The 26,862-nt window shown below is 46.1% G+C and overlaps 1 protein-coding gene across 8 annotated transcripts in view; it reads right to left on the reverse strand.

Annotated features, from left to right (window-relative positions):
• Window positions 1-635: 635 nt before the first annotated feature.
• The window catches only part of Znf532 (zinc finger protein 532), a 98,214-nt gene continuing 71,987 nt past the window's right edge, over window positions 636-26,862 (reverse strand). For 7 of the 8 annotated variants that reach the window (XM_075968453.1, XM_075968452.1, XM_075968456.1 and 4 more), the window contains 4 exons: window positions 26,090-26,371; window positions 6,234-6,346; window positions 3,865-4,021; window positions 636-2,537 (listed from right to left, as the gene is read on the reverse strand). In XM_075968453.1, coding sequence (XP_075824568.1) covers window positions 2,043-2,537; window positions 3,865-4,021; window positions 6,234-6,346; window positions 26,090-26,371 — 1,047 coding nt within the window. In that variant the 3' untranslated portion in view covers window positions 636-2,042. The remainder of the gene's footprint in view (window positions 2,538-3,864; window positions 4,022-6,233; window positions 6,347-26,089; window positions 26,372-26,862) is intronic. The other variant, XM_075968457.1, reaches the window with a different exon arrangement.

The following is a 26,862-nucleotide window of genomic DNA, read 5'->3' on the forward strand; positions in this document are numbered from 1 at the left end:
TGTGTGCAACTCACGTGTGCCACACTCACACAGACACACAAGCATGTAAGTATACATAAAATTTCTAAAAAAAAACCATAGTGCCCCAAACAAAAGTTTCACTATCGTACTTCGCACATAACTTTATTTGTTGCATAAATGAATATTTGTCAATATGTACATAACCACAAAGAGCAAGTACTAGATTGAGAGCAAAATATTTGGGTTCTAATATGCAAAGCCACTTACCAGCTGCGAGGACTCAGGTGAAGAGCTGAACCTGAACTCAGCTCCCTCAACTGTACTTCCCCGACTGTAGGCTGTATGGACCAGCGTGGCCACCACGCAGGCCTATTGCAAGGTTCAAACTCAGAAGCACGAGAAAGTGCCAAGGAACGCAACTGGGAACAACACAGATGCAACAAGGAACGGCAATTAAGCTTCAAGTTGAGGAGTATTTGCACACCCTTGGATTGTACCGATGGAGTCAACAGAAAGTGGCAGAGGGGCTAGCTGGCCACTGGCGAGAACGAGCAAGCCATTCTTCAGAGTGGAAAGAATTCGGCAATACTCTGTAGCCTGTCCCGGGAATGAGTCACTTCCCAAATTTCATGATGTCAGAGACCCACCAATAACTCTCTTGAAGAAGCTCAAGGGCCAGATGTTCCTTGTTTATTTACATGTGAAATGGGTTGAATACAGTCACAATGGATGTAGCAAGCACACCCAACAGCAGCAAGACCTTCCAAGGAACTGAACGCTGACTACAGTCCAGCATGCAAGTATCTATATACACAAATGAATTTCTTGGCCTAGGAAAACAAACCAAAAAAGTACAAAACCTATCTGGAGATAAATACAAGATATAAAATGCAACGGAAAACACAAAACGATAACCAAAATAGACAGCTCTCCCAGAGAACTGTCCAGGGAAGTGACGGGAGGGCACCTCCACAGTGCTCCAGTCAGGCGGCCGGGAGAGGCTGCGCAAACTCTAGAAGCCTGGTGGCTCAGGGCTTCGTCTGTGGCCAATTGCAGAGGACAGGCTGCTGCTGCATTGCTAGGTCAGCGGTAAAGTTGTGCATCCCAGCTCTAAGTACCAGGACATTTGGCAGTAGCACCCAGAACAGGAAACACCAACTGTGTAGACAGCAAAGGGTTAAGTCAACCATGCCTTTCTGTTCCTGTCAAGAGCCAGAGAAGTACTTGACATCCTGGAACTACCAGTCTCTGCAGGAGTTGGCGAGTCACATGACAAAAGTTGACTAGAGAGCTACAGGTCTAACTGCGACTTTCCACTTGGACAGTAGGCCGGCCTTTTCCTAGCCTGTCTCGGCATGCTGTGAGTCAGCCTCGCAAGTTCACCCAGAGAAATCGCCAGCGGTTTTCTCCCCTCTCTGGATCCCCTCTGCCTCATTCCCTGCTGGACTCCTGGCCTCTTTTACTTACTCTGGAGGAAGCAGGGACCGGCAGGGCCATTTTGGATGCTGTGCGGGAGGGTTCAGGCCATGCCCCTCACCTGGGTGCTGTTGTCCTCGGAGCCCTCGGTGGCTAGGAACAGGCACGCTGAGTGTGGTGCTAAGACACTTAAGAGTGGCCAGTGTTGTGAGACCCACAATCACCTATAATTTATGTGGTGAGTTCTAAAAATTAAAAACACTAAAAAAGGCATGTTAGCCTGTAATTACTGAACTCATTCAAATTTGTAACATACAAAATGGTTGGTCTGAATTCAGGAACTGCCCCTATTACGAAGAACTCTGCTTTAAAGAAACGGTACAAAAAAGGAAAACTCTAACCCAAAACAAACCAAAAAAACCTCAAAACATTTTCCACCAAATACTGATACAAACATGTAACAAAGAGTATAAAAAGTTATTTAAATATATACAAACTCTTTAAAACTCAAATACTGCCTTATTACTTATGGGGAGGGACAGGACAGAGAACATATTGCGACAGCCCAGGCAGTACTGTTAACTCTGTTTTACTGCACACTTTTGGTAACAAAAAAGTCTTGTTTCCAATTCCTATGTGACAGGGCTTCTCTTGCAGATCTGTGGCTATTTCTCAGCTGAACTCATTCTTTTGGATTTGATGAAGGCCATGCCATGTGTCCGCATGTGTGTGTTTAAGGCAGCTTCCGTTTCAAAAGTCTTGGCGCACACTTTGCACTTCCTGTCTGATGCTGCGCCCTCGGCGGCTTCGTCCTCAGGGCCGGGCTTATTCTCTTGCAGGCTGTCTTCCCCAGCCCCGTTCTGCTTGGACACGGGCTGAGGCTCCTTCAGCTTGTGAACGATGAAGAGGTGCCTTGACAGGGAGACGTGGGACGTGTAGCAGAGGCCACACTCCCGGCACTGGTAGGAGGAGCCATCTGACTTGTGCTGAGGGATGTGTTCGTGGAACTGCAGAAGGTTCTCCGTGGTGAAGCCACACACGGCACACTTGTGAACCTTAAAGACGTTGATTTTCAGCTTTTTCAGAGGCTGAGTGATGGCTCCTCTAGGAGGCCTGAACTCTAAAACTGGTTCTTCCGATTTCCGCTTGGGACTGGGAGCCTTTGTTGGGGGGAAGAAAGAAAGAAAAATGATACAACTGAAGGTGGTGGGCTCTGTGCCTGGCAAGTAATGCCCAGGCTGCCAGGAAAGCAGACACTGGATGCAGGGGGACTGGGGCCTTAATGATGTGACTCCATCCTGCATCTTACCCACCCCCCCACCCCCCCAGCAGGAAGCACTCTGTGCTTCCAGAGTCACTGTACACAGCAGTGAATGAGGAGCCACAGGGGAGCAGCACCCCAGGCCTTCCACACAGGGGTCAAGTGATGACATGGCATGGTCATGAAGGGCCACGGTGACAGGTGATATGTGGACGGGGGTGGACGGGGAGGGGGCGGTCTGGTTCAGACACTAGATGCTGAGTGCTAAGGCCCCAGGCGGGAGCAAGGCTTGTGTGCTCACAGGACACAGAGTGGACGGAGACAGGAAGTTCAGAAGACTAGGCCCGGGGAGGCAGAGTAAAGCACCTCACGAGAGAACTTGGGCACATGCTTTCATTATGACTAGAGGAAATTACTACAAGACTCCGTGGACCCAGTACCTGCTCCTGCCCCTGGTAATTGTCCTCCTGGTCCTCCTTGTCACACCATGTCCCCTCTGGAGCTGCCTTTTCCTTTCCCCTAGCTTTTGAAATCCCAAGGGCTTCCACTTCCTCTGAGCCCTTTGTACTCAGGCATGGCTCTGAAGGCCTACACCTGCAGCTACCTCTGCGTTACACTTAACTTCATGTGGGGAAGATGGCCCAGTGCCACACATGCCTAACTCTGGATGCGGGGCAGACTCAAGGACTAAGCGCTAATGCATGTCTTGAGAAACTGCTTTAGCCCAAGTACACTCTAGACTTCTCATGGCACCAAAGCCAGCAGTCACTGCTACATGGTGCTTTCTGTAACTCCAACTAGCAGAACACGCAGTGCCTTGTGCACAGGCTCCTGTCAGCCATACACACTGTATACACACTGTCAGCTGACTGAGGCTCACTACCTACACAGAGAAGAATAAGGCATGGCTGTGGGATCTGATCTTTTACCATTCCAAAGAGATCAGAGTCACTTTGAACAGCTGCCACAGCCAGTGAAAAGCATCTGCTTAATATACTTCTCTGACGAAGAGATAACTTCCCTAAGTCAAAGTATAATCTTAGGAATTATATGAGGAGCTCCTGTGTGTTATTTCTGCAAGGACACAGACAAAAACTTAGAAAAGGTTATGTTTCAGGAGCTGGGACGGGCTGCATGGGATTACTTTAGTCTTGACGTAGTCTGAGAGAATGAACAGGGAGCCCACATCAGAACCACCACAGTGAAGGCCAGCTGAGATGTCTGACCTTGGTGTCTTCCTTTATCTCCGTTTCGGTTTCCTCCTCCTCATTGGAAGCTTCACTCAGCTCTTTCACGTCGGGGTCCTTGATGCCATGCATCAGCTGTATGTGCTTCTCCAGCATCAGCCGCTTGGTGAACGTCCGCCGGGAGTCTGGGCAGTGTCTGTGAGCACAAGATTGAGAGGGGAACTATGGCAGCCCAGGGGTGCGCATTGCAGAGGACCTGGCCAACAGCAGGGAAGGCAAGCTAGCACTGGGCCCCAAATAGAACAAGCAGCGCTGCTTGGACTCCCGCTCCCTATTGTGAAGAGGTCCTGCCCCCGGGCTTTGTGAAAGCTGATGATTAAAAACCATTTCTGTGTCTGTGTGGATGTCACATGCAAGGTACAGCCTGGCGCTGGAGTTGCTACAGGGGGTTTTGTGGAAGAGCAGCGAGAACTCTTAACTGCTGAGCCACCTCTCTACCTCTGCTGTGCCCTCACTACTTTGGTTCAGGCAGATATTTAAGCAATTATTTAATTTGTAATTCTAGATGGCTTCAATCTTAAAAAACTGGAGAATATTAAAATTTCCAAGTTTTCTTACAGTGACTCAGAACAGCCCTTAGAATTTACATAAGAGCTTCACCAGGCTGCAGGAGGCTCCTTCTGAAACCCTGTTAGCCTAAACTAATTTACCCATGTTAGCCTAAGATTCCTCAAAGCACAAATGCAACTAACATTTGTACCTGGAAATCCTTATTCATTCAGGAGATTAAAATGCAGAAAGCAGGCTATCCATTGGAGGTAGGTAAATCACTTAAATTTTGTGCACTACAAAGATGATCTCCTGGAAAGGTTTTAATTTACTATTTTCCTAAGAAAACAGCCCAAAGCCAGATGGTGGTGGTGCATGCATGCCTTTAATCCCAGCACTTGGGAGGCAGAGCCGGGTAGATCTCTGTGAGTTCAAGGCCAGCCTAGTATACAGAGTGCGTTCCAAGACAGGCTCCAAAACTGTATAGAGAAACCCTGTCTTGAAAAATAAAACAACAACAACAAAATGTGTGTGTGTGTGTTGTCTGTGCATGCCACAGCACCTGTGGGGGGCCAGGGACAACTCTGTGAAGTCAGTGGTCCCCCTTTCAACCTTAGGGGGGTTGTCAGGCTTATGAAGCACTTCGACTCACTGAGGCAACTCTCCATTTTACTGCCTTTCAGTAAAAGGGGAAAACATAAAAAAAAAAAAAAAAAAAGGCCAGACAAACAGAAAAGGCAACAGCTGTCATGGAAGGCCACGCCAGGCTTTTCCATCTTCTCAGCACAGGACACCGTGTGCCTGAGCTCTCACTGTCAACACACAGACTCCACGGAATGTTGTCTTCTCATCCATCCCTCCCCACTCTGATCTCCTCCTTAGGAAATGTTCCCTAACTGCCTCAGGCACAGAAAGTTCCCATTAGTCTGAAGGTCAGCCTCATGTGTCCTCACCACGAGGTCCATGGGGCCTGACTCTGACCACAATCAACCGCATTTCCACACTGGCTCCGTGGTCTCTCTGTTTTTCTCTTTTAATTAGATTTGCTCATTTTATTTTTTATGTGTGAGTTTTGCCTACATATATGTATGTATACCACATGTGTGCTTGGTGACTGAGGAATTCAGAAGAGGGTACTGGATTCTTTGGAACTAGAGTTATAATGGTTGTAAATAACCAGGTAGGTGCCAGGAATCAAACGCAAGCCTTCTGCAGGAACAAGTGCTCTGAGGTGCTGAGCCATCTCTCCAGCCCCTCTGTGGTCTCTTGTGGGCAGTTTTAACCTGCTACACACTCTGCGCATGTGGGTTGAGTGGGTGACACAGATTTCCCTCAAACGATAACCACCGCCGGCTCATCTCATACCAAGAGGCAATTCAGGACTGACTGTTGGTGGATGAGTTTACACTGGTCCCTCAGTCCCTCACATTTGGTGGATGTCAGCCAACAGTCAAAGTGTCTCTAACTGGTTGCAGCCAGATGGCTCATGGCCTGGGCTAGAGCTAAGGGTATAAATGAGCCCCCTTCTTAGCCTTCACTGAATCTGAGTAAATCATTCTTAAATCTACACGATCCACTCACTGTATAAAAGATGTCTCATCCACTAAGTACCTGGCAAGCCCACTACACTCTACAACAAACACTTCCCACTCAGTAACAGAACACAGTGCAAGCATGTGTAAAGAAATGCTGTTCATTTGACATGGGACGTTGGAAACAAATGCCCTGAAGAGGGAATACAGGTGCTAGGTTCAGAGCCTAGCCACCAGAGCAGACGAAAAATCAAAAGGAAATGGGAAAACCCGAGCTTTGTGGCCGCTTTCCCTTCTCTGTGTGTCCATAGCAGATGTGAGACTTACGAGCAGGCGTACACTTTCCTGATGCCTTTGTGCTTGATGCGATTGTGGCGGCACAGGCTGTGGGAGGAGCTGAAAGACTTGTCACACTGGCGGCAAGGGTGCTTCTTCATTTGCTGTGCAGGAGAGAAGAAAGGGCCCCTTAAGATCGTGGAGGCAAAATCACCTGATGTACTTCAACTGGCATTTTTGCAGTACTGGTGTTAAGTAATAGTTCTGCCACTGACCTACAGCACCCCTAAACCAGCGTAAAAACTATCAAAACTCTAAAGTTCTTTGAAAATATATAATTACAGATCTAGAGAGATGGCTCAGTGGTTAAGGACCAGTGAGTGGTTAAAAGGACCAGGGTTCAATTCCCAGCACCCACAGGGCAGCTCATAGTACACGGACACACGTGTATTCAGGCAAAGCACTCATAGACTTTTTTTTTTTAAAGCAATTACAGTGCACTGCTGGATCATCCAGGAAGCAGAATCCTTCACCCCCTGAATACTTACACTTTTTACCTATTCCAATGCCTAGGTATTCGTGATAGAAATACTATTTTCATGAAGGCTGCTGTTTTGAACAGTAGGCAGTGTGTGCGAAACAGCAGCCACTTCAGTAACTACCAAGGAAAACCATCGCTGGATCTGCTAAATGGGGAACTGCCTCTTTCAATGTGCCATGCTAATCACTGGCTGATTTTAAACATTTAAAACCTTTGCTCATCAATGATTAATTATCCACAAGACCCCTGTGAGATCCATGTGGCTACTTGGAACACAGAACTTTGGAGGGTGCTTCAGTGGGCTGCCTCTTAATGTATATGAGAGAATGTTTACATATGAGCTATATACATGACAAAAATACTTTTTAAAAAAACTTTTCGAGACAGAGTTTCTCTGTTGCTTTGGAGCCTGTCCTGGAACTCACTCTGTAGACCAAGCTGGCCTCCAACTCACAGAGATCCACCTGCCTCTGCCTCCCGGGTGCTGAGATTAAAAGTGTGCACCACTACCGCCCAGCCATGATAAAAATACTTTAAAACTACTGGTAAAAATTACTTTTTTTTCATAGAAGTTTCCAGGCTGGGGACATAGCTCAGTGGTAGAATGCTTGTTTAGCATATGAGGCCCTAGTTCAATCCCAAGTAACACACACACACACACACACACACACACACACACACACGACAGCTTTCCACTTTGCCCAGGTTAACAGTTGTACTAGTCAGATGCCCCTCTGTGCAGGACCCCTGAAGCAAACTGGAAGTTTAGCTGAAAAGAAAGTCTTGGATGCCATGACAAGTATCAAGTGGTCCCAAACCAAACACTGCCATATCATAAAGGCTGTCATTCTCCAGAATGGAACCAGTTTGGCTCAGCCTTTAGTAAGTCAGGCTGTGTAGAATCAGTTCTCGTGAGAAACGTAACTATTGGCAGTACACACGATGAAGAAATACCTTCATCTGATGAAACTGATGACCTGTGAACTGGCAAGCAAACCTATTTAAAGGGCTCTACAGAACCACAGGAGGACTGCAACCCTGTCTCTGTGGTTCACAATTGTGTGGCCTCAAGCAGACACTCAGCTAACAACAGCCACGCCCTCAACTGTGAACTAAGGTCAATAGCTGTCTTCCTTGTGGGGCCAGGGGAACCTAGGACTAAACACTGAGCAACTGAAGAGCCACAATCCTCCTTCATTCCTCTGCCACATTAGCATAGTCGCGATGTCTGCGTCTCATCTGAAGAGACTGGGAAGCAGGCTTGTTTTATTTATGAAATATCTATTTAGCTCAGGCTGCTTCGGCCTCCCAAGTGCTATGGTTAAATATGTTCACAACCATGCCTGGCTTTCTAAATAAAACAAAAAGGATTGACAAGTGCCCAGAAGAGTCTTGGACCCAGACAAAGGTGAGGGGGAGAATTGTCATCTCTACGTTAACAATAAAAGAATCAATATTTTATGGGGAGAGAAAAAAATAAGGTAATAAGCACACTCTGTCTCTGAGATAAACTGCCATCTCTCGTGTGGTGGTCTGAAGAAGAATGGCCCCCGTGGGTCATTTGGAGTATTTAGTTCCTTGAATACTTGGTCCCTAATTGGCGGACCTGTGTGGTGAAGACCGGAAGGCATGGCTATCACTGGGGGTGAGCTTTGAGATTTCAGAGGCCATTCCCAGAATCAGGATGTGAGTTCTCAGCTGATCCTGCCATCTGCTATCATGGATTCTAACCCTAAGCCCAATTAAATGCTTTAAGTCACCTGGGTCATGGTGTTTTGCCACAGCAACAGAAAAGGAACTGAGACATCTCCCAAGGCCTTTCCCCCATAATTCTTGCTCTCTTTTGAGAGAAGTCTAGGATGGCTTCAAATGCACAATTCTCCTGCCTCACTCTCCTGAGCTCTAGGATTACAGTCATGGACCACAGAAGTTCTTGATTACATAGAGCAAACCTTTAGTAACCCTACTCTACTTACACAGCCAAAGAACACGAGAATACAAATGTCCACTTCAGATAAAGCTTTAAGCACAAAATCATCTGCAAATAGTTTTGTTTCAACAGTGGCATTTAAAGAGCCAAGACCTGATTCCCATTAATCTTGTACATATCAGACAAACTTAGGAGCTAAAACACAAGACTGCTTTCTAAGAGCAGAACAGATCTCAGTGACAGAATCAGAGCACAGAAGTGTATGTGTCATTCAGCACAGCAAGAGGGCACAGGGAGAGGGACTGGACTCTTTCTACGGCGATGGACTTAAAGTTTTCTCAGTATATTAACACCAAAGCAAACTCTAATAAAGAAATACCCGTGGGGATGCCCTCAGAGGATAGTGGGTTAGAAGCAGCCCTGCTGAATCTATCTTCACAGAGTTAGCAACCTGCCAGGTTAGGAAAACACATAAAATGAAGACCAGGGTCAGGGGTGGAGCTCAGCTGGCAAAGCGTTCACTTGTGTACACAAAGCCCTGGGTTCATCGTCAGGCTGGGTGTGGTAGCACTAGCCGATCTCTGGAGACGGTCACTCCACTACTCCCTGAAGGCTACTCTCGTGAACATGCATCCCCACTGCCATAGGGTGACCAACGCTCCTTTCAGGATGAAATGAAAACAAGGCAAGGTCCATGCTCAGCCAATGTTCAGGAAGCCCCCTTGACAGCCATCAAGAAAGAGCAGAATGCCCACTGACTAAAGGGCGCCTAGTAGGTCCCAAGCCACGGTGACATATACGGTCAACTCAATCAAAATGCTTTCCGAGAACCGCCAGGGCAGAAGCCCCTCACAAGGTAAGTTCTAAACGCTGAACTGGTCTACTTAGGGCTGGCCCAGTTACACAGTTACACGATGGGTCTCCCCTGCACACCCCCACCCCAAGACTTTATTACCAGGAGCATTCCAAGTGCCCCCAAAGGATGCCGGACTGTTCTGACAGTGCTAAAGCCTGTGTGGTGGTGCTCTTTTCTGTACAAGCAGGTGCTCCTTGACGAACAGTGACTCTCAATAAACCCTGCACAAGCACAAAGTGAACTGAACAGTCCCACAAATCCACTATGAAGCTGAAAACTTACAGCAAACCAGAGGCAGGGGCAGAACAGGGCAGGGCAGGCTGTACATACCCTCCTGGGTTAAATTTACAAACAAAGCACCGTAAGAAATGAACTGATAAAACAACAGTTCCAATACACGCTCCTCAAGGTTCTGTGAATGTGTCTAAGCTAAGGAGCTCACGGCTCTTCTAGCTGTGCACTGAGAGAGTGTTACGGCCTTCCTGTGGCTTGTCTGAACTGGCAGCACCCCACACAGCATTACTAAAACGAGGGTCAGTTCAACAGCACCGCGGTCTTCCCACACACTGTCTGACTCACGGTGGGCAGGCAGCAGCACGGAGGGCAGATTCAGTTCCTGGGTGGGACAGTACAAGATTTCATCACGCTGCTTATGAGTTGTTCACGTCTAGAACTTTCGACCTATTGCTTTCATACCGCAGTTGACCACAGGTAACAAGACACAGACGATGAGACCACAGAGATAGAACGACGCGTGCTTTTATAATGATATGTAAAAGACCTAGGGTGTGGGGGTAGAAACAAGACTCCGCTGGACCCCTTCATGTTCAATTTGTGAACTATGTGAATGTGGTATACATGTAAATCAAACCTTTTCTGATCTACTGCCTCAAAAAAATGTTAGATTTATTGAGGTAAAGTTTTAAATGAGTGCACTTTATATTTGATACACTACTAAACATCATAGCTCACACCTCTAATCCCAGCATTTGGGAGGGAAAAGAGGGAGTTCAAGGCCAGGATGGACTATGTAAAACTCTCAAAAATAAAAGGATGTGGAGGCTGGAACAATGGTTCAGTAGTTAAGAGCGCATCCGAATCAGGAGCTCACAACTGCCTGGAACTCAGGTCCAGGGGACCTGAATCCTCTTCTGGCCGCAGTGGGCACATGCATAAACTCAAATAAATATTCAAAACAGAAACATGTCAACCCAGATACAGAACAGGAATGCTGCTCCCCACAGTCCCACGTGCTCTTTGTGGTTAGCTCTGTCCCTCTTTTCTAAACCTCTCTGGTTTGCTTTGTGTACCTGCCATGAAGCAGGCCACATCACAGCACAGCAGGCACCCAGCACAACACACAGCTAACTCACCTGTGTGACCCTTCTCACTTCAGAGAAATGTCCACTTAGAGCTATACCCTAGTCCACTGACCCCTTTACCAGTTGGTGGACATCAGCGTTGGAGGAAACGATGAACAGAGCTATTCTAAACATCCGGTCCAAGGCAAACATTTCCAGCCAATACACAGAGTATTTACTTGCAGGTGTGTCTAAACCCTAATGTTTTTCATTTCCTTAAAGGAATGCTTGGGTGTTTTTATCCTCCATCAGAAGCTTGTTTTTCGGAAATACTTGGATCACATGAACTACGCCAGTAACCTGCATATATTTACTAGAAACACACCAGTGAGTCCTACAGGGCAACAATCAGGCTGTTTAGTGTTCAGATGTCAGAAGTGTGAGCATGCCAGACACAGATATAAGACTGCAAGAGCAAGGTGAGCTGAGAAGCAGCGAGGTAGGAAGGCTTAGACACAGGGACAGACAGGTCCTCCATACCAGCTGGAGCTCACACCCATCCATCCTTCAAGTGTCAAGTGCCACACCCATCCCCAAGATGGGTCTCTGCAGTCACTGCCTCTTTTCCCCTGTACACTGCACAGCTGCGGGGCAAATCGTGCACAGTGGGGCTCCCCTCTGCCTAAACCCATGTGGAGAGCTCTGCAGCTTTAAGGAGCAAAGCCTCGGGGCCTGGCCCCTGCCCAGTCCCAATCTCCCCCCTTACACACACACACACACACACACACACACTCAGGCACTCCTTGCTGACATCCCTTTCACGTCTGTGCCACATCCACGCACTCTGGACCCACACTCACATTCCCATTCCTCCCACACATCCTCAAGGATGCTCTGGGAAGTCTCTCCTCTGAGAAGCCCACCCTGGAGTTCCCGAACCCCGTCCCTCTCCAGTGAGGTGCGGTCATCAGCTCTGTTTCCTTGCACTCAGACACAAGTCCAATACTTCTCCTCTAATAATCATTCGGAATTTTAACTTTGAAACCTGCCCTCATTAAGAGCAGGCTGGCATCTTATGGCTGTGTTCACGGGTCCTCAACAAGCAAACTCCGAGCTGGAGTCTGATTTCCAAGTATCCCTCACAGAACACTTACTTTTATACTGTCTGTGTCTCCCAAGAAGCCTTTCCTCTACAAACTGGCTTTAGTTTTCATGACTGATGCTATCCATAGAGGGTACTATGTATTATGGTAAATGTTTACTGAACAGAAGTTAGTGGTACATACGTAAGAAAAATGCTTACAAGTTAAACATCCCCACGGCATGTGAACAGTCTGTTTACACAGTTCCAGAATGCCTAAGTACTCAAGAGGGAAAGAAAAAGATTGAGCATCCCCAATCTGAAAAAAAAAGTCAGTGTGAATATTCCAAAGTAAAAAACAGATTAAAATAAAATTCCAAAATCTAAAACATGCTTCTGATCCTCAAAATTATTCAACCTGTGGTATGTATAGATAAACCCAAACTGATCTCTGTTTTTTAAGTCTAAAATCTAGTATATCTCTTAAAAATGAAGTTTTCTACAAAATAAATTTTCTACAACATAAGCACTAAGATTAACATAAATAACATACCTTAGTAGTACATTCTTAAGTCCACTTGAAATTGTTAGCATACCCAAGTGAGGAAGTGTTAACAATTACCGCTCGATTTTAGGGCTGACATCTAGATAAGCAAAAATTAATGCTATGTGGGCATTAAAATTTGCTCTTCAAATCGGGCAGTGGTGGTGCACACCTTTAATCCCAGCACTTGGGAGGCAGAGGCAGGTAGATCTCTGTGAGTTTGAGGCCAGCCTGGGCTACAGAGCTAGTTCCAGGAAAACCAAAGCTACAGAGAGAAATCAATCTCAAAAAAACAAAAACAAAATTACAACAAATTCGTTTTTTTCTTGCTGGACCCTGCTACATAATGTTACCTCCAGCTACCGATGCCAAACAACAGGAAAGAAACCTGTTGATCCTGTGACCCTTGCTCACTGGTCAAATGACCTTTCCACACACAAGGAACAGCCTTCCCCTAACATTTGGGAAATGGTCATAAACCCTAACGGGGAGACATTAGGACCCTGGCAACTGATGTCATGTTTCTGTTCCAACTCCATCATTTCCAAGAACAGACCAAGATAGTATGTTTATGCACACAGCACAAACTGCCCATACATGGAAGATCTGAGAAGTATAATTAAGTGTTAACATTAATCACATTAGCCAGGTTTCTGCAGGCTGAAACTGGGCAGTTCTGGAGAAACATCTGAGAACAGAGTGATTCAGACTACAGGTTAGCCGGGTTTTTCTGGGTACACCAGACTTTTCAGGCCATAACATCACACCGTAGCTGCTCGATTCTGCACGCAGGCAGAGAGCAGCATCAAGACACAAACGGCAGGAGTGTGCTACCTTGGATTATTAAAATGTGAAATGTGGTTTCCTGGTCCTTGACTTAGACCGTTATCTCACATCCATCAGAAAACACCCTGCAGAACCAAATCCACTTAGCCAAGTGGCTACTCAATCTAGGTAAAGTAACGAACGGACTAGCAAAATGAGGATGTTCTGGGGAGACACTTGTCTCTCGATTGGAATGGCAGGCTGCTGAACACTGGACCAACATCCCTCATGGGAATTTCTCCAGGAATCTCCTGCTGAAGAAGGAAAAGGTGCCAGGCAGATGGGAAGTTTGTCCCCCAAAGACTTTATACAGTTCCAACAATTTCTCAGACCACCTTATAAAATAAGACTGAAGCCCGGCTAATGATGGGTCAATGGTCAGTGGGACCACGCATTGACCAGGACTGCTTAGAGGGTCCTATCTTTGGCCCTCTATATAAACTGGTGTACAAAGAGAGTTCCAGGGCAGCTAGGGCTGTAACACAGAGAAACTCTGTCTTGAAAATACAAAAAACAAACAAACAAACAAAAAAATTGATCTCACTTCAGGACCTCCAAAGACAGACTTGGGGAGTTTGCTGGATCTCTTTGCTCCTCTTCCCAATGTAGCCACATTGAATAAATCATTTTATGTTTCTCACTTTTAATTTGGTTCTTTTAATTGTCTTATTGAGGACGGTTGCCAGCCCTGACCTGGACACAAGCTGTACCTTCAAGATAGAAAAAAGTAATCCAAGTTGTACAAGGGGAATGCTTTCATTATTTCATGTTAGCACATTCTGAACAGATTCCAGGCTAAGTGCATCTTTGAGAGTGATCTAGATTATGGGAGCAGCAGCTTTGAAATGGGCAGGCAAAGAACCCAGGCAAGTTGTCCTCTGCCTTCTATAGGCACTGTGGCATATGCAAACACACACACACACATGCGTGCGTGAAACAAACAAATGTAAAACTCTGATCTGCTGATGACAATGTACAGTTGAAAATTACAACACAAAAGGCTGATAAATGTGCACTAATAAAAGGCCAAGTCCGAAGCAGAAAGAATAGAAGCACGCAGATCCACAGCACTCACGCTCAGGGCAATGCCAGACACTTTGCTGAGAGAAGGACTCTCTTCCAGGGAAGCTCTGAGCACTGGGCAATAGCACCACCGATGCCTGCCTGGGTTCCCTGCATCTTTGCAAGCAGAGGGGCTTGGAGTTCCTCTAACAACAGTAAACAAATCCCTCCTCGGCCTTGTCAGGAAACTCCAGGGCAGCTAGCCTCTGGCCATCAGCTTGAGTGCACCTTCCCTTACAACGCTGTCAGGACTAACACTTCCTCATGAGGCTCTTTCAGGTGCACACAGAAAGAATGGATGTGGCTGGGGGCGCGGACGGGGCACAGGCATGCGCTGTGTGCTTTCTGACCACATCTGCCAACACCACACGACTGTGAAGTCTCTCTCCTGCCTTATTTCCCTCTACAGGGGTTGGGCCTATCTCCAAGATGTCTTTTGTTTCCACAATGCCTGCCTACACATGGGGAACATGTGTTTTATGTCTATTCTCAGAGAATCTGTCTTCAAAGAGGAACTGTTGCACAGAATTACAGAGAAACTGCCTGCCTGTCTTCCTTTCCTTCCCTTCGTTTCTTTAAATTAGGGTCTCGTGTAGCCCAATCAAGCCTTGAACTCACAATGTAGCCCTGAACTTCTGATCCTACTGCATCCAACTCAAGCTGGGATTACATGTATACCACCAAGGCCAGCTTATGTGGTGCTGGGCTGAACCCGGGGCCTTGGGCATGCCAGGCACACGCCCTGCATCTCCACTTCCTATTCGCCTTCTAATATAACTCTTCATAGGATATTTTTCACCCTTTTTAATTACACTCCATGGGGCCTGCTGCCAGCTTTGACACTGCAGGGATCTCAGGCACAGGGAGGGCTGGAGGGCTGGGTGGAAAGGGAAGTATCTGGCAGAATGAGAAGGAAAAGTCTTGTTATATAATAAGCTCCCGGCATGGGGCACAGCGTGTAGACAGCAAAACTCAAGGAACCAGGCCACCAGGAAGCTGAAGCCACTAGCTCCACACGATGGAAGCAGGGCTGAAAACAAACAGCTGTCGGTGCCAGGGAGCTGAACTCAGTGCCTGACCGTGGGCGGTGTTTTAATAAGAACTGTTCTTACGCCAGCAAGTCCTGCCTGGAACACTGACCCAGAGCAGACTATGGCAGGATGCCTGTCTGGGCACCAGCACCCGCCCAGAATCCAGACATCCTCCACCTCCTGAGCACACTAGAAATAAACAGGAAAGCTTGGGGAGGAAGCCTGTTCCTCCATCAGCCCTGCGGGCACCGCAGCAGGCAAGTCTGGATGTCTGTAAACATCTTACTCGCTGTGTTGAAAGCTCTCAATTTTAAGAAGTTCCTGCTTTCATGCCTCAAAGGGCGCAGACTCTTCAGGGAGCGCCACGTGTGCTTTCATACCTCGTGTGCAAAGATGCTCCTTGGTACCTAAGGCGGAGTGCTTAGGGAGGGTCTGGGTCTGCTGAGCGAGTCCACACTTTCATACCTCGTGTGCAAAGATGCTCCTTAGTACCTAAAGCGGAGTGCTTAGGGAGGGTCTGGGTCTGCTGAGCGTGTCCACACTTTCATACCTCGTGTGCAAAGATGCTCCTGGTACCTAAGGCGGAGTGCTTAGGGAGGGTCTGGGTCTGCTGAGCGAGTCCACACTTTCATACCTCGTGTGCAAAGATGCTCCTTGGTACCTAAAGCGGAGTGCTTAGGGAGGGTCTGGGTCTGCTGAGCGAGTCCACACTGCTCCAACCAGCCCCTTTCAGCCAGTTCTCCTAGCCAAAGCCTCGGTCTGTCCAGCAGAAAGATAAAATTAAAGGTGCAAACCTATGGTTACCAAACCAGGTGACAGATGGCCATGGTGACAGACTTTGGCCAAACTGAGAGTCTCAATCAGCTTCTCCAGCTTTGCACACCAGAGACAAGAGCTGTGCATCTGGACTGCTCCCTTCCACCTCGACTGAGCTCTAACTTTAACCCACAGGTGTGGGAGGTCACCCCAGGCCCCAAGGCCACAGCAGGTGCACAGTAAAATGGGGAGCTTGCTGGTGGCCACAGTGAGCTCAGAAAAGGTGACCAACTGAAGTAGCAAAGGAGATGAAGACACTGCCATGTGTCGGCAGGTCACACGCAGCCCTGTGCCATGGATACCACAGAAGGCAAGGTCCACACAGCCAGGCCTCAGCAGTGTTTCACACCTGCATAAGTGCCAGGGCTTACCGAATTGCTCTGGCAGCTCTGGTGGGTGGGCTAGAGAGCACTCTGGGCTCTGCCAAGGGAATTTACAGTGGCTCCTTGGCTATGGCTCCCAAAAAAGAGGTTCAGTAAGTCTGATCCAACCAGGAGGGATAAAAGCTGTTCCCACTGAACAAGTGCAGACACTTTTTCTTGTCACTATTCCTGAGCAGTAGTATGTAACAACCATCACCGTAACAACAATTTGCATGCTATTTCACTGTGTGGGCTCTTTTCAGTCATCCTAAGACTATTCAAAATTCACAGGTGAGGTGTGTTAAGCGTGGGTACCACATCATGTTGCCTAGGGGCCTACAGCATCCTTGGATGTTGGTAGGGGAAAAGAAGCAGAATCTGCTCCAGAACCAATTCCCATGGGTACAGAGGGGCCACTATACTGAGCTGCAATCACAAGGGACGGGATCCCAGTAGGATCCCCTAACTATACCAGCTCTGGGCATCCCAGGCCCGAAGGCTTAAAGTATTTTAAGAACAAGGTACTGACTTGACAACTAGAACGTAACAAACATGCTTTACTGCTTGGTGTTGTCATGCGGCTGCACATCCCTGGGCTTGGGGGTTTTATGCTCAGTAACCCACGCAACGCACTTTGATACAAACCCTCCCACAGTGCCATCAGAAAGCAGCCATAAACAGCTAATAAAGCCACGTCCTTTCCTTTAGCACACACGAATGAGTGCTAGTAAATACACCTCTAACTCCGCTCAATGCTGTTTGCAGCAAAGTCAGACAAGTTTATAGGAAATGCCTCTCCTACGGCTCGGCTCCAGCAGACATCTCGCCAGACACACAGTTCATCCCAACGGGAAATCCTCTGTCTGACACACAGTCGTCCTTCTGGCTACAATGAGAAGTGGAATAAAAGCCACAGGCTTATCTGTGTCGCATTTTCAAATAACTTCATCTTTCCTGAGAGATTCAGTTCATTTTCTTTTCCTATGCCTCACAGAATAATCGGTGTATTTTAGAAACAGAAATTGGTCATTTGCTTGTCATTTTCCTTTCAATTTAGTGTTCTCAGTCTCCTAGACTAAATGTTGCCACCCAGTCTGTGACCAGTCGTGACTCTTGTCATTGTAACTACTTCCCTTTCAGTTCAGTCACAAGTTATCAAAGTCAGTAGCTAGAGGTGTATTTTGTGCTCCTGAAACTAAAAACTGTCAATACCATCACTGCAAGGCATTTCTATCCTTATGTTAAAAGATAAGGACTTCTATAAAACCATTCCCCAATAAAATGCAATAATTATAACCATTCTTATAAACACTGTGATAACCATAAAATTACATATACTGTAAAATGTTCTAAAGAAAATTATAATAAAATATCAAGGTCTGTGGCCATAATGAATGACTCTTCATAAAACCAGCCTTACTATAAGATACACATTTCTAGCACAAACCACTAATGTACAAACCAATTCATGTCTGGAAACCTAAGGCCCAAAAGGAAGGTCCTGCTCCATAGCAGAGCAGGGGCAGAGCTGAGCCTCACCAACTTTCCTGCTGGTGCATCTTTCCTGAGCTGGGTGCGGACACGAACCTGGAGTACGCCAGGCATATCTACCACTACACCACACTCTGAACCCTGCCTGGTCTGTGCACTTACTTTAAAACATCCCTCCTAACCTTTGAGTGATCACAAATTCTAAATCAAAGGACAGGAAAAACTAAACTTTTATCCTCTTATCAAGATAATAATGATTTGGCTGAAGGTCAACATTCTCACAATTTAAATATAACTTGAGAAGAAAAAATAAACAACTATTTTAATCCTGCGCCTACATTAAAGTAACTCATGCCTTGTGGCAACAGTATAAACGACGCCCATTCACCACCTGGCCAAAAAACCAGTGCAAGCCAGATGATATTCTCTGTCCACAGCCAATAGTCATCACTCGGTTAAAAGCAGCAAACAAAGGAAGGAATGATATTTAATCCACAGATCTAATAAACCTTGACAAAGAAAACCGTGCCCTGTCCCTTTTACAAACATGAGTGGGGCCCAGGCTGTATAGATGACTTTTAAAAGGTATGTATATACTTAGATGGAGCGATAGCTCAGCGATTAAGAGCACTGCCTGCTCTTCCAAAGGTCCTGAGTTCAATTCCATGCAACCACGTGGTGGGTCACAACCATCTGTAATGAGATCTGGTGCCCTCTTGAGGAAGAGACCTGGTCAGTCGTCCTCATCACCTTAGACCATGAAGCCCAAAATAGACAAGTTCAACAGAACAGCCATATACGGGCTGCCCATGCACGCTTCAGCCAGGGTATAAATTTAAAAATTTTCATTCATACACACACACATTTAATACCCACATGTACATGTATGCACAGACAGGCAGGCGCGCACACACACACACACACACACACGCACACACGACAATGAAAGTACGAAGTTTGTAAAGGATTACAGTGAGTCTGGGTATGGCTGCTGCAATCAGGAAAACAATCCAAGCATCATTTTAAGAGGCATAAGTCAGCACAGGCTGTCTGAGCTCTGCTAAGAACCCAGACTCCACCTACCGTTCTCCCATTACTTTCTTCTAGCTACATCTGAATGCCTATTCCACAAAAGGCTGAAAAACAGTTTTACAAATCACCCACACCCAGTACAGAAAATGAGAAAGCGGAATCTGCAGTATTCGTCAAGATGGCTTAATGCGTCAAGGCGCTCACCAGCAAGCCTGGGCCCCACATGGTAGAAAGAGAAAACAGATTCCCACAAGTTGTCCTGAATTCCACACATGCGCAGTAGCATGTGTATGCCCATAGATACGTACATGCACATACACACGAAAATTAAAATTTGGTGATACTATCTTTCGCTTCACCCTCAACTGAGGTTACACCTTCGGGAACAGCATTACAACATCCCATCGTTGCCTGTCCTGTAATCAGGCATGAGACAACCTCAGATCTGAGAGCAACCACTTCTCTACTCACCACCCTTGAAACGCGCGACTTCTGTTGGCCTGGGCCTCCCCATTCACCAGCAGGAGGAAAGGCAGGGTGTAATTTTGTGAACACGTGTGTGTGGGATCCACTTTTCCTGAATATAATGCAGCAAAGGGGGCTGGTGCAGTGAAAATCACACGAGCAAGAGCCATGGGGATGAGAGACCAGGTTTTACACCCTGGCTAGTCACCAGAACCACCTGGGAGCTCTAAGAACCGGCTATGTGTGCTGCACTTCCACGGCCGCCTGCCTGTGGCCTTGGGAGCAGGTATGGCAGGGCACTAACAGGAGGCTCTTCCCGAGCTCTGCCCTGACACAACAGCTGCTTCCAAAAGCAGCTCCCATTCTCAGGTTAGATCCGCTGTCAACATGAATTAGATACATGATCACAGCAAAAGGTAGAAAATGATGGGAAACACGATATCAGCATAATCTCAAATTATCCTTCCACAAAGCACTTATTAATTACAATGGAAAATAGCATTTTGCAGTGAAGAAACTTGGCAATCACCATAATAACCAAGTATTTAGAGTTGACAAACCCAGGAATGAGTCACAGAGCCACCAGGTACATCCTAATAGGACGCACTGAGAAGGACAATGCCACTTCCGTGACATCCTTACCAAAATCAAATAGCAAATCACAAGGGAAACACCAGACAAACCCACATTGTAGGATACCGTATTAAATCATCATGAAGACGACACCAAAGGTCACGGATGGAGCAGAGTTGGAAGATCAAGCAACTGAACACAAACTCAAGGTTTAGACTAGAGACAGGGTGAACAGGGGGATGTTTGCAGAAGGACCGTTGACTCTACTTTATCAATGAGGATGTATACCCAACTTCCTATCACATTCTCTAATTACAAAAATGTCAACAGTGCCCAAGCCAGATAATGGACAAATGGAAGTTCTAACCAATATCTGCAAGTCTAAAATTACTTCAAAATGAAATTTTGTAAAATATATGAAGTACAGTTTAGGGCAGGAGACATACCTCAGTAAAAAGCCTGGATTCAATTCCCACCAGTGCATAAACCACTGTGGCAGTGCATGCCTGTAATCCCAGGACTCTGGAAGTTAAGGCAAGAGGATCAGGAGCTCAAGGCCGTCCTTGGCTACCATATCAAGATGAAAACCAGCTGGCCTTTGTGAGACCGTTCTCAGAAATAATAAAGGGTGCCGAAAACCATCTCTCATGGAAAGATTCTTTTGTATAAACTTTAATTTTTACTAAAGGTGGTGTGTCAGTGCACACTTACAATCCCAGACACAGAGATAGGATACATAGCAAGACCCTGTCAGACCAGGGGCAGGGATTCTAGGGCTGGCAGGATAGCTTAATGGGTAAAGGCACCTGCCATTCAGCCTGATGACCAGAGTTCAATCCCTGGATCCCACGTGGTAGGAGAGAACTGACTTTTCCAAACTGTCTTCTGGCCACCCCATGTATGCCATAGCACATACACACAAAGTAAATAATTTTTTTTAATTAATTTGGGATTCAAAGAAATAATAGCTATTGAACTGCACTATTCAAGACATGCAATGTCATGTCATCAATTTCAAAAGCACCTGTGCGGTGACCATTACTGGTTCTATTTTCCAGGCCATATAAAGAGAAGTGGGGTAGTTACCGTTGTACAAAGCCCCACCGTTGGTAGGTAGGTGGTAATGCACCATTCAACAAGTCTGGTAGGCCCCATCTAAGTTAGAGAAACAACCTTGTCCGTGCGGCCGAACTCTAAGGCTCTTAGCTTCCTCTGGACAGATCTAAGTTTTGTAACCCATCCCTGCCCCTCTGCTTTGGACTCTTCATATCAACAAGTTAGTAACAGTTCCTTTGTACTTCTATTACCAATCAAGGAGAAAATGACAGTTATCATAGATCATACTTTACTCTTAAAAGACTTGAACAAATACAGATAACTTACTTTTTGTGTTATACAGCATTAGCTCTTATAACTGCATATGAGTTGATCTGTAAGAATGGCCTCAGGCATGATCTCATTTAGTAGATATTAATTTAGGTCCCTAGAAAGACCCCACAGAGCAATCAAAAAATAAAAAATAAAAAACATCAGGAGATATATAACCCACCTGAAACTGAGGAAGGACTCATAGCTTGGAGATCTTCAAGCACTGACACTGAGCAGCTAATTTTATGGCAAAGAGTACAGAGACCCCAAAGATAAAAGGCATTCTGTGGTTAGAAAACTATTTAGAGCCACAAACCTGTACTTCGCCTCTGTGCCTGTGACTACCACAAACGCCCCGTCCCACAGGAGAAAGCACTGGTCCAAAGAGAAATACTTCAATTAGTGACGTTAGAGATCCTCTGCAATGTACTGTATCTTAAGATAAAGAGTAGTAGCAAAACCAACGCACGACTCACCACCAAGCGTTTGTGACCAGGGTCCAGGGAGACAGCGCAGCAGGGAACGGTGCTCGTCACCCAAGCCTGAAGGCCTGAGCTGGACTCCCAGAACTTATAGAAGGGTGGCCGAAGAGCAGATTCCAGAAAGTTCTTTTCTGACATCCACAGGCTTGCTGTGGCTTGGGTAACGACCCCTCCCCACACACACACATTGATCTCCACAGGCTCTCTGACACAAATAACCCCCCCCCCAATACGCACATGCCTAACACCCTCCCCCCACAGATACATACATACACAATAATAATAAAATTTTCAGAAAAAAGAGTTCATCACCAAAGAGCATGTTAAATCCAGCCACACTGAATGATGACATCAACCTCAGCAAATGATCCTTTTTACTGGCTGTCTATCTGAGGAATTCCTGTGACCAGCAAGTTTACCAGTTTTTAATTAAACTTTTAATATATACTATCTGGGCCAGTAAAGTGGCTCAGTGGGAAAGACGTTTGCATGCAAACCTGACAACCTGAGTTCAATTCCTGGAACCCAAGTGTATAATCAGTGTTAACTTAAGAATCTAGAACCACCTGGGAGATGGAGCCTCTGGGCATGCCTGAGAGGAACTGTCTTCATTACATCACTTAGGGTGGAGAGACTGCCCACTGTGGGTGGCACCATTCCCTCACTGGGATCCTGCACGTCTAAATGGAGAGAGAAAGCTAAACCGCGTGAGTGTGCACTGCCTCTGCTTCTCAAGTGTGGTGTGATACCACCAGCTGCTCCAAGCTCCTACAGGCTGCCCTGACTTACTCACCATGACGTGGCTTGGTGTGCCTTTGTTCCCTCAAGTTCCTTCTGCCAGAGTATTTCATCACAGCACAGAAAAGGAAAACACCATGGAAAATGGAGGAGGAAGATGCTCTACAAGGCTGTCCCTCTGAGAGGCACGTGCATGTCACAAAATGTGGGCACACACACATGCACACATACATACATACATACATACACACACACACACACACACACACACACACACACACACACACACGGCAGTAGATTATTGTAACATAAAAATCCTAATTTATACCAGCTGAGGATACCCCTAACTCAGATCTTTTCCCCAAACCTTAAAATAACCAACCATTCTGTCAGCGCGTGTGACTGTACTGCAGCGGGCCAGCTCTGCTGCGCAGTTACTGAGACCTTACCCAACACATGCATGTATTTTCCTCCAGTCCTAACTGTAGTCTTGGAGACAAGTATACCTTCACTTTGGCAGGTACTTCCAATGAACAGTGGCACTGCGCCAGGTAAACTAGCAAACTGGGGTGCTTCTGGCCAGACAGGGGCAACAGGAAGCCTTTCCAAACCGCCTATTCCCACAGAAGAGCAGCGTATTTCAGAGCCTCGACTCACCCTAGCCTATAATCACTGAACGGTGCTTATCACCTCACACACAACTTCTGCTAGGTCCCTACAACACAGGACACTGGAGGTCACAAGAGTATAAATCAAAGAGAAAGTTAAGTCTAAAAGGGGTGATGTGCCTGCCCAGTCAGACCTTACTCACACTCACTAACGTAAGAAATATTTCAACCCACTAAGCAGCAGGTACCAGAGTGCCCACAGATGCAATGGGGGATGAAGGACGTTTGGTGGGAGAAAGAAGGAAGGGCTGCCACAGAAGCATTCAAGAGGAATCATTTGGGACTAGGGGACTGAGAAGGAACTTCTAGATGAGGAGCTCAGCTGAGCCCTAAAGGATGAGCGGTTAGCCCCCAAGAGTAGTGTGGTCCCTCACACTGCTAGACTGTCACCTGAGGAGGTCCAGAAACAAATCATCAGTGTTCAGAACATTGAAAGGATTTCTTTGCTCAGGGTGCAATTTCTGAAGACACAACAGGGCTGCGGAAGGAGCAGACCCAGGAAGGCAATGTACGAAGACTTGACTCTCAAGAGTGATGGGAACACAATGTTTTATGAAAGAAGAGACACAGTCCAATCTCACTTTTGAAAATGTTCTCAGGGGGAAAAAAGAAAGAGCATGTTCCCTGCTGCCAGTGAGAAGAATAATACATGAGATCGCACGATGCCTAGATGAAATCACACACATCCCACAAGGAACACTTGTTTTATCTAAAGAGACAACGTACTAAAGCGAATGCAATAAAAACGCTGCTGTATAACTTGGAATCCCTGGATAGGTAAAGAATTTACAGCATTTGGGTGGTCAAAAAGTAAAATATTTGCTTCATGAGTGGCTCAAATAAATAGTATAAATAATCAAGACTGATTAATAAATGTGACTAATATCCCATATAAATAACTTCCCCAAAGTCCAGTATAAACTAGTTGCTAATCAGTTCCTTCACATTTTTATACAGTTCTCCAAGAACAAAGAAGATAAAGATTAAAGCAATAAGACGATATTTTATCTTTTAAAATATTGTGCTTTTTTGAACCCACAGATCAGTTTTAGAATCATCAAAAGTGAGACAAGCTATATTCCTCATGATGTGATATAAAAATAATGAAATACCCATATTCTTATTCTTATCCAGAGATTTCAACCTGAGGCTGGGGAGATGGCTCGGTGGGTAGAGCACCTGCCAACAAGTACTGGGAGCCGAGTCTGGACACCCAGAACCCAGGGAGAGCTCCACCTAGGAGAGCATACACCGGCCCTTCTACAGTGGGCTGGGATGGAGGCAGGGACAGGAGAACTGGAAGCTCATGGGCCAGAGAGCATGATGTGTGAACAAGAGACTATCTCAAACAAGGGGGAAGGAAAAGACCAACACGCAACGTTTCCTCTGACTGCTACATCAAAGCCTCACTCGCTCACGGGAGACATGCACACACAAAGATGTCAAATCCAGTAACGATAGAGATAACCTACCAATACGTTAAACACTTCATTTTTACCCAGCAGTGGAGGCGCATGCCTTTAATCCCAGCTCTTGGGAGGGGAGGCAAAAGGCAGGAGGATCTCTGTGAGTTTGAGGATCTCTGTGAGCTCAATGCCCTGGTCTACAGAGCAAATTCCAGGACAGACAGGACTACACAGAGAAATCCAGTCTCAAAAAAAAATGTAATTTTCACAATAATCCAATAGTACATTCAAAATTAAAATTGAGAGAATTCTGCTATGAAATTATACAACAACTAAATAATATTATAAGAATTCTTTCTGGATCCCCAACCAATCAGAAAATGTGAATACTGCCTAACATGATATTCAATAGAGTAATAGGTGATATAAAAAATAATTCTGCTTATGCTATTAAGTCTAATCGTTAAGTGAGGTTTGTTTTTTATTTTTACATTTATTTGTTCTATGTATGTGTGTGCACATGCAGTGTCCACAAGTGTGGCAGTCAAAAGGCAACTTGCAGGAGTCTGTTCTCTCCTACTATGTGGGTCCTGGGGACTGAACTTAGGTCACCAGACTTGAGCCATCTCACTGGCCCTTTTGGGTGGTTTTAAAAAATCCATACCAGTTAAAAATGTACATTAATTATTTTTAAAAGAGACTATGGGCTGAAGAGATGGCTCCGCAGTCAGAGCTGACTGCTCTCACAGAACCTCAGTTCAATACCCAGCACCCACAGCACACAACAGAGGATCTGGCACCCTCTTATGGCCTCTGTAAACACTGCGCACACAGTTGCACATACATGCAGGCAAACACTCATAAAGTAAAAACAAATAAATCATAAAAGAGACAGAGTACCATCATCTGGTGACTCTCTTCAGGAGTTGAACTGCAGAGTTTCCTAAGGGATGAGGCTCATCTTGTACTATAAACTCAAGGAAGGACAGGTGAAGTACAAGGCCACCGGCAGCACTCGGCGTCACTGCAGCCTCTCCACCCCCTCTCCTCCTTGCTGGGCACAGACTAAACGGCACACTCTGACGCCTGCCTTAGCTTCACCTGCAGTAACCTCAGCTATCAACAGGCATGATGGACAAGCTATGCCTACTGTTGTGTGTGCAGTTGGGATTGGGAGGGTTTGGGAACGTCCCATTCCACATATACAGAAAGAGAGGCATACAGACAAAGAGGTCACACTAATCCTAACCCTGACAGAGCCACAAGCTGAATGTCAGAGATGGCCAGCACAGACGCTCCTCCTGGTGCTGGAGCATGGATGTCACGCTCACTGACCTTCCCATGTTCCTTCCTCATGTGAGAGAGATACACATCCCTCTGTGTGAACAGACGGTCACACTCCCAACACGTCCACCCGAGACTGGCTGTCTTCTTCGATTCTGTGGATTTCTTTGCAGGAGATGGAGACTTCTTTTCCAATTTCTCTTTCCCATTCATAGCCTTGGCATCCTCTCTGCTGTGGTTTGTTGAATTCTGAGTTGCAGGCTTAATGCTCAAAGGCAAGTTTATACCCAAGTTTGGAGGCCCTTCAATACTTTTCAATGTTCCATGCATAGACTGCATTATAAAAAGAAAAGAAACGCCTATCATAAGTCACACCAATTTGACAGAATGACAATTATTCACAAAATATTTCCCAAACTAAAAGTACACATTTTTAAAAGCATAAAGGGCAGTCAGACATGGTGGCACACACCTATAACGCCAGCACTCAGGAGGCAGAGGCAGAAAGATCTCTACACAGCAAGTTCTGGGCCAGCCTGGGCTACAGAGTAATTCTTATCACAAAAAAATTTAAATAAATCAAGATGAATTAAAAACAATGGAGCCACGACGTGTAGCGGTGCACACCTTTAAACCCAGCACTCAAGAGGTAGAGGCATGCAGATGTCTGTGAATTCGAGGCCACCCTGGTCTACGTAGACAGTTCTAAGCAAGCCAGGGTGGTATTGAGACCCTGTCTCAAAAAAACAAAACAAAACAACAACAAAAATGAGGCAGGGAAGGGGGGATAAAGGAGAATTAACTTTCTTTACTTGATGAGAGGG

Source organism: Microtus pennsylvanicus, chromosome 4, assembly GCF_037038515.1.
Source record: "Microtus pennsylvanicus isolate mMicPen1 chromosome 4, mMicPen1.hap1, whole genome shotgun sequence".
Classification (NCBI taxonomy): Eukaryota; Metazoa; Chordata; class Mammalia; order Rodentia; family Cricetidae; genus Microtus; species Microtus pennsylvanicus.